Here is an 8,174-nt window from a genome sequence, read left to right as displayed (position 1 = left end):
GGTGAGACTATAACATTCATTATTACATAACGAAAACATAAAAACTAAAATAGCAGAATAAACGATGCCTTTTTTACATCAAAATAAAAATTAAAAAACGAGTAAAATCTCTCATTTTCACTAATAAGATCATAAACAATAAGTTGGCCACCATGACTATAAAGGATAGATCGGTAAGGACCCACGCGACTCCACCACTGATGTTGAGGACTCATTCACACACAGATCCTACCTTTATGATCACCGTTAGTGTTGGAACTTTGGGCAGGCGAGCCTGCCCGAAGCCTGAATTTTTCAAGCTCGGAGTGCAGGCCCAATGGTCAACCCGTCAATTGCCGTCCGCCGGAATTTTTTTGAATTTTTTCACTCCGGTCCGACTTGCCCGAAGCCCGACCAACGACTATATTTTTGTCCGTTGGTGCCCGACCCGACTCCAACGGTTCTTTTTTTTTTTTACGGTTGCCTGATTTTTGGCCTGAACCCGACCCGCCGAGACAAAAAATGGCCGTTGGATCCGAATTTGGGGGAAAAATTTAAATTTTTAACCCAAAAATTTCCCTATAAATACCCCATATCCCCCACATTTTTTTCTCACCCAAACTCTCTCAATCCCTCTCAATTTCTCTAAATCTCTCACAAATTTTTTAAAAACTATCACAATATCCTAAAGCTCTCTCTCAAATTACTCTTATTTTTTATAATGGATTCTTTTGGTTGTGGTGGTATTCTTGTTGATACCCAACACAACGTAGAAGAAGGATAATTTCTCACTACTGAATTTATTACGCAGGAATCGTAAACACAACCAACTGAGGAACCTGCCAATCTGAGCCCTGGTGGACGTACTGGAGGTCGTGGTCGCAATGGTGGTGGGCGTGGAGAAGCAGCGAGTGCAAGTGCTGCTACGTCTGCAAGTGTTGCAACCTCCAAGAGTAAATGCAAGCGTACCTTTACAGTTTGGGATATCTTCGACACAATTGAGGAGATCGACAATGACGGTAATACTAAACATATAGCTCGGTGTAAATATTGTTTATTTAAATTACCAGGTGACACTATTCACGGCACAACACACTTGAGAAAATACTCCGAAAATGTCTTCAAAAGCTTAGCCAATCCAATGGAGAAGCAGCGAGTGCAAGTGCTGCTACGTCTGCAAGTGTTGCAACCTCCAAGAGTAAATGCAAGCGTACCTTTACAGTTTGGGATATCTTCGACACAATTGAGGAGATCGACAATGACGGTAATACTAAACATATAGCTCGGTGTAAATATTGTTTATTTAAATTACCATGTGACACTATTCACGGCACAACACACTTGAGAAAATACTCCGAAAATGTCTTCAAAAGCTTAGCCAATCCAACGGAGCCGAGCTCCGCCAAACACAATTATCTTTTGATTGCGCAACCGGTGGTCTAACTACTTAGAAATACGATCTGCAAGTAGATCGTATGGAAGTTGCGCAAATAATAGCTGCATTAGATCAACCACTTAATTTTGTAGAGCATCCTAATTGGCAACAATATATTAAAGTTATACATAATCCTAATGCATAGTTCACTTCAAAAACTACTCTCAGGAAAGATTTGTTAAAATTATTTAAAAAAAGAAAAGAAGCATTAATAAATCTTTTACACTCAACTAGATGTTGTGTTGCGTTAACGACAGATATTTAGTCTGCCGTTGCCAATAAAGATTATTTAGCTGTAACCGGACATTACTTTAAAGGATTCGATTTAGATAAGAGAATATTAGGTTTTAAATGTCTTTTGAGATCACATAGCGCCGATTTAATATATAATACAATTTTAAATGTAATTGATGAATTTAGATTAAGAGATAAAGTAATGGCTATAATATTAAAAGAATTAGAGATACTATTGCATGGATTCAAGGTAGTAACCAAGGAGAACAAGATTGGTTTAGGTTCTTACAAGCATTAAATCTACCTCCTAGAGCATTAGCCTTAAATATGCCTGTAAAATGGAACTCAACTTATATTATGCTTCAACAATACATCCCCTATAAGGATGCTATAACAAACTATATCTGTGCAAAATTAGAAACATGACATATAGACGCATATGATTGGCAAATTGCCGAAATTTTGTATCAATGTTTAGGTAGGTTTTTTAAAATTACTTTAAAACTTAGTGGAACATATTACCCAACATCACCTTTAGCTTTAGGTGAACTTTTAAGAATTAGTATTTTATTTAGTGAATTTAGGACGGATCCAATCTTAAGAGCTCATATCGCTTCTATGGAAAAGAAACTTAAAAAATATTGGTCTAAATTGCCTTTATTGTATGGTTTCGATACTATTTTTAATCATAGATTAAAATTAGATGGTTTAGAAAGTGGTTTAGAAAACTTAGGTGAATTTTTAGGCATCAATTGTTCTAACCAATTTCCAACAATAAAGGCAAAAATATTTTCAATCTATAGTAAATATGAGAATAGGTTTAGAAACACAAACTCTGGAGTACATGAACTGCAAAACGAGATGAAAACCCGCATTCATTCTTGAATGTTTTCAAGTTGAAGAAGAAGAAGACGACAACTTAAACAGAAGTTGGGAATGGATCTTCATCAACAAGTGGTGGTGGCGGCAGCTTCAACGAGCTTATGGCGTACCTCAGTGAGAGCTTAGTAGTCGACGGTACTGGAGAATCGTTTGACTTAGTTCAATGGTGGAGGGCAGAGCATTAACTTGGCCAATCCTAACTCGATTGGCAATGGATATTTTTTCGATCCCAGTCTCCACTGTTTCATCCGAACAAGCCTTCAATACGACCAGACGAATACTTGAAGAACGTCGAAACGCATTGCAAAGAGACATTGTTGAAGCCTTGGTCTGCATTAAGAATTGGGATCGTGCCGATCAACGTTTACAGGGTACAATTTCACCGGCAAATCAAGAATGGATCGATGAATTTAATAGATTAACATTTAATTTTAAAGACGATCCTTCAGCTTCAAATTAAATTGTAATTTGTAAATATGTATTTACTTTCGACATTGTAATTGTATATTTAGACCTTGTAAGTTTGTAAAATTTATAATTCGCCAGAAAATGATTGCATTCTTTTTTCCTTACCAAGTTTTTATCCCAATTGGGTTTTTCTTGGTATGTTTTTTAATGAGGCAATTATGAATTACGAATTCAAAAATTAATTTAATAAATTGTGTTAATAATGTGTGTTGAATGTTGATTTTAGTTTTTATATAATTTTAACACAAAATAACTTAATAATTATTTATATACAAATACAATTACTAAATAATAGTATATAATATATATACATATATATACACAACATTATAAAAATTAAAAAATATTTTTTTTTCGGGTAATTCGGGCGGGCTTAGGCTGCCTGACCGGGCTCGGGCAGTCAAAACCAGGCCCGCAGCCCGTCCACGGGCTTTCTCGGGATCGAGCAGGCAGCCTAAAAAATTTGGGCGGATTGGGTCGGGCTTCAGGTCAAAATTCAGATGGTCGTATGCAGCCCATCTAAAGTTCCAACACCAGCGGACAGTAGCTCTTCCATTTAAATGAATATCAAGATATCCATAACACCCTCTATTGTGTTTTAAAGTACCTAAAATAACCTTATAGTTTATTACTTACTCCCTGTATCTTTTTTTTTCTCGGAACCGTATCCTTTCTTCTCTAATATATATAAATAATATATATATATATATATATACACATATACATACACGTGTGATAAAAAAACCACGGACAATAAATACGCTTTTTTTTGTGCTTGGGTTGGGTGATTAAAACCTTTTTAAAATGTGAGACTTATGTCTATTGAAATACGTTATATATATATATATATATATATATATGTATTCAATATACATGATTAGTCTCCAATCCGTCACCTATCATTATGGCGAAAGACTGTGTATAGAAGACCGTAAATTAATCATTCATCAACGGTCTAAAAATTGCTTCTTTAAATTTTTTTTCCAAATTTGTTATTTTTTGTTTGGACATAAACTAATAGAGATAGGTGAGAGGGAGAAAATTTGTATAAAATGTCAGACCAATATTAATAAAAGTCAGGTATAGAGTGATCAATATTATAAATAAGGTGTTTTCCCTCAAATAATAGCCCTTAATTAAGTTAGATGGTTTTATTCAGTCACGTAGAAAGAAAATTAAGACAATCGAACTAATTAATCCAAAGTCCAACATGGTTTTTGTCAGCCGCGCGTTAACTTGTCATAATCTAAAGTTGCTTGCACTAAGGGCAACATGACTGATCTCTGATGTCATGTTACCACAAAATATACATCCTTATTAGTTTCTCACGACTTTCTCCGTTCCAATAGCACCAATTTTATAATCATCACATATACTAAAATTTCCAATCTTAAAAGTTTTTTTTTTTTTTTTTTTTTTTTTTTTTTTTTTTTTTGGTTCCTAAACTGATTCAACAGAGGGTAGCAATGCTCCAGTTAGCCGTTATTTACCTGCTAGTCCCGTGGACGTCAAAATCACCTACGCTCCCAAACGACAGGAGATCTTGGTTCCTAAACTGATTCAACAGAGGGTAGCAATGCTCCAGTTAGCCGTTATTTACCTGCTAGTCCCGTGGACGTCAAAATCACCTACGCTCCCAAACGACAGGAGATCTCCAAGACCACGTACGAGCACGACGTTAACACTTTCTTCTTAGACACCAATCTTCACGCAGGCCAGAAACTGAAGCTGCATTTCCCCAACACCCAAAACGACGCCAAATTCTTGACCCGCAAAGCCGCCGAATCCATGCCCTTTTCGACCAACAAGTTGCCCGAAATCCTCAAACACTTGGGGATAAAACCCGATTCGATTCAAGCCAATAGAGTGAAGACCGCCATCGAACAGTGCGAGGCACCCGCCATCAGAGGGGAGGACAAGTTCTGCGCAACATCACTCGAGTCGCTGATCGATTTCGGGGTCTCGAAGCTCGGAAGAGGAGTTCAGGTCTACTCAACGGAGGTGATTAAGGGTGACAATGGGACGAAGCAGGTTTATAGCATCTCCAAAGGAGTGAAGAAGATAGGAGAGAGGTCGGTCGTTTGCCACAAGCAGAATTATGTTTACGCAGTGTTTTACTGCCACGAAATCCACGCAACGACGGCTTACAAGGTGTCGTTGGTGGGTTCCGACGGGACAAATGTTGAGGCGGTGGCGCTTTGCCACGCTGATACTAGTTCTTGGAGCCCTCAGCATGTTGCTTTTCAGATGCTCAAAGTGAAGCCCGGAAGCGTTCCCATTTGCCATTTCGTGTCTAGGGACAATCTTGTGTGGGTCCCCTAAATAACTAGCTATATATATACATGTATATGTATATATAACTAAAAAAGTTCCATCATATGTAGTTGTTGGTGTCAATTCACTACATAAGTGCACGTGCAGAATAAGTAATAAAATAAATAAGTAGAGTATTATTCTCATGGAGAAAGTTATCAATATTTTTCTTAATAAGATTTAAGAAATACAATATAAACAAATTTAATAGTTTGATTCAATTACAAAGACTAAAAGAATTGCAGTAAATAAAAGTAAATAAATTCACACTCAGTTATCAAAGGTAAAAATCAATCTATCTAAAAGGACTGGAACTCAATTTCCCCTTCACTGCAACCTGTGCTATTTATGCTATGACTTTTTCTACAGTAATGCTGTCAGTTAACCTGAAACATGAATTTTACACAAGAATCTTCCGGAGCCCTGTGTGTCAGAGGCTCCTGGATTATGTCGTTTATTTATATTTTTATGCAGTTAAGTGTGGGACCCGGTTGGGAATCTGCTCTATAAATCTCAAATCGAGTTCCACGTCACCCACCCCGTTTGGGGGGCGTGACAATATTCCTATACTACTCGCAAATCAACCAAATCTCTTTGTAAAATTTAGCTAAACAACACACTATTCAATATTAGTCTAATTCCAATCAACTTTCCAGCAAATTGAAATCACTATAATTTGCTTATGATGGCCGGTCAGTAAACAAAAAATGAACAAGAGAGATTATATTGAATAAACTAATCAGTATCAATATAGCAAAAGTTAGCATACACAACGTTAAATTACGTATTTGGGTACTTTATCATCCTAGCCAAATAAATTTAGCTCATAATTATTTTGTTAAGTTCAACAAAATAGACAGCCATAGTTTGAGTACAGAGGAAGAGGAAAGATAAACCAAAATGAGGAGAATAGCAGTAAAGATAAGATGAAGCTTGGTAGTCTCCTTTTGTGGCTTCACTCCTTGAGATTTCTAGCTCTAAATTTGTCTCCTCCAGTACTCGTCCTCCATTTCTTTCTCTATGGTTTTCTTTTTGCTCTCTGCTGCCTTAGCTCACTGCGTACACTCTTCTTCTTTTTTTTTTCTTTCTTTTCTATTTCTTGCTTCCTGCTGCGGCGCTCCCTCGCTGAGTATTAAAGTGTACTTCTCTTTAGGGCAACCGAGGATGCTGAGGTGGCTCCTACTCAAAGGATGGGTCCAGCCGACTAAGCACCAAATTCATCTTCTGTGCACTTTGTCCTAATTCTCTCACAGAGTTATGCGCTGACGTCATCCACTAATTGCCTACTGTCATATTTTTGCTGTAGCAAATGTTACAGCATTTATCCTCACAAAACCTACAAATCAGAAACAACACCTCTTGGACACACGTTAAGCCCTTCCTTGATCAAGTTTTCTTCAAAAACATCACAAAAACAACACACAAATAAATCTCAACAGAGTGTACATGAACCAAAAGTTGAACAAATAAAGTAGAAAATTAACAACTAAACTTAGAAATGCCTAAAATAACTCTAATTCCTAGAGTTATTAGTAGTCTTTACACTTTAGTTAATTTCATGCATGTGTGTGGGGGTTTGCTCTTCAATCTGTGTAAAATAACTAGCCGGTACTGCTTATCTATAATATACGTGTGAACTTGTATGACATTGGCGTTTGTATTTTGTAATTCTCATGTGATATTTAAAAAATTGTCCCTTTTGTTCTGGTTTTACATTTCTGACAAAAACTCCTGACTCAAATTATCAAAGCAAATGGAAGTCACTTTGATAAGGGGAAACTATCATTTTAGTACTCCCTATAGTTTAACATGTTTTTAGTATCGTATACTCGTATTTGAAAAATCCCATTGAGATATTCTATCATTAGAAAATTGTATATTTTTTTAGGTAGGAACATGTGAAATGTCAATTTTACCCTTTCAGTCAAAAAAATAATTAAATTAAAAAGTTACAAAAATCCTTAAAAAATAACTAAACTGAGAAACCAAAACAATTTTAGATCTATCTCTTTCCTATATAGATATTTTATTTTATATCTTAAAGTTGAGTTGCCTTGTATATCTTGCTAGTTTTTGTTGAATCCGAATGGAGCTCTGTTAGATGAAAATTGAAATACAAGATTTTTGCCCCACTAGAAGAGCATTAACTTCTACTTGAAAGAATTAAAATTCAGAACCCAGACCCACTTAATCTTTTATTGCTTGTGCCAATATTATGTTGTTTTTGTGGCCTCATAAGTTTATAATATTCCGTTGAGAAAATTTCACGTCTAAAATATTTTGCGCTCTGTTTTCCCTTTCCTTCTCACTGAAATCCTTTCCCCCTTCTTATTGATCGATTTAATTTTACAGTGCAAGATTAATTTATTTAAATGTTTTTCATGATTAACTACGCGGATATTGATTATCCTCTTTATCTTCTTGTAATAGTTCATGTCATTAATTTTGCTTCTTACAAGTTGCCAGCAGCTTGTACTTTCGCACATGTGGAACTACTTGCAAATAGGAATAAAATATGATGTTATTTTCGTATTTATGTGTTTTTCATATAAGAACTTAAGAGAACGTATTACAGCAATCATAATGTAGATTAATGCTATTTCCTTTTATAATATCCAAAATATCCTAGTGTTTTATCAAAATACCACTTTCGCCTCTCTTATTATGCAAATACCCAAACACCTCCTATGATTTATCAAAATATCACGTTCGCCTCTTTTATCATACAAATACTTAAAATACTCTCTGTGTTTATAAAAACATACTCAAAACACCTCCCAACGCAATTCAATTTTTTAAAATACTAAGATTATCCTTTTAAATTTTTGTTAAATACAATTTAATTAAACCAAAATCTTAAATA

The 8,174-nt window shown here is 35.5% G+C and overlaps 1 protein-coding gene across 1 annotated transcript; it reads left to right on the top strand.

Annotated features, from left to right (window-relative positions):
- Positions 1–863: 863 nt before the first annotated feature.
- Positions 864–5,390, top strand: LOC112091800 (BURP domain-containing protein 5-like). Its single transcript, XM_024166285.1, has 4 exons — positions 864–998; positions 1,108–1,243; positions 4,456–4,540; positions 4,651–5,390. Exons 1-4 carry the CDS (start codon positions 864–866, stop codon positions 5,318–5,320), a joined length of 1,026 nt encoding a protein of 341 aa, XP_024022053.1. The 3' UTR covers positions 5,321–5,390.
- The last annotated feature ends 2,784 nt before the right edge of the window (positions 5,391–8,174 follow it).

This window comes from Morus notabilis, unplaced genomic scaffold, assembly GCF_000414095.1.
Source record: "Morus notabilis unplaced genomic scaffold, ASM41409v2 Scaffold12, whole genome shotgun sequence".
Taxonomy (NCBI): domain Eukaryota; kingdom Viridiplantae; phylum Streptophyta; class Magnoliopsida; order Rosales; family Moraceae; genus Morus; species Morus notabilis.
Note: the sequence above shows the minus strand (reverse complement) of the source record. Positions and strands in the feature narration are given on the sequence as shown.

Coding starts and splice junctions, on each gene's coding strand:
- LOC112091800 (XM_024166285.1), top strand. CDS start 864: ATGGTGGTGGGCGTGGAGAAGCAGCGAGTGCAAGTGCTGCTACGTCTG. Junction 999..1,107: donor TGAGGAGATCGACAATGACG/GTAATACTAAAC, acceptor TGTCTTCAAAAG/CTTAGCCAATCCAATGGAGA. Junction 4,541..4,650: donor GCTCCCAAACGACAGGAGAT/CTTGGTTCCTAA, acceptor ACGACAGGAGAT/CTCCAAGACCACGTACGAGC.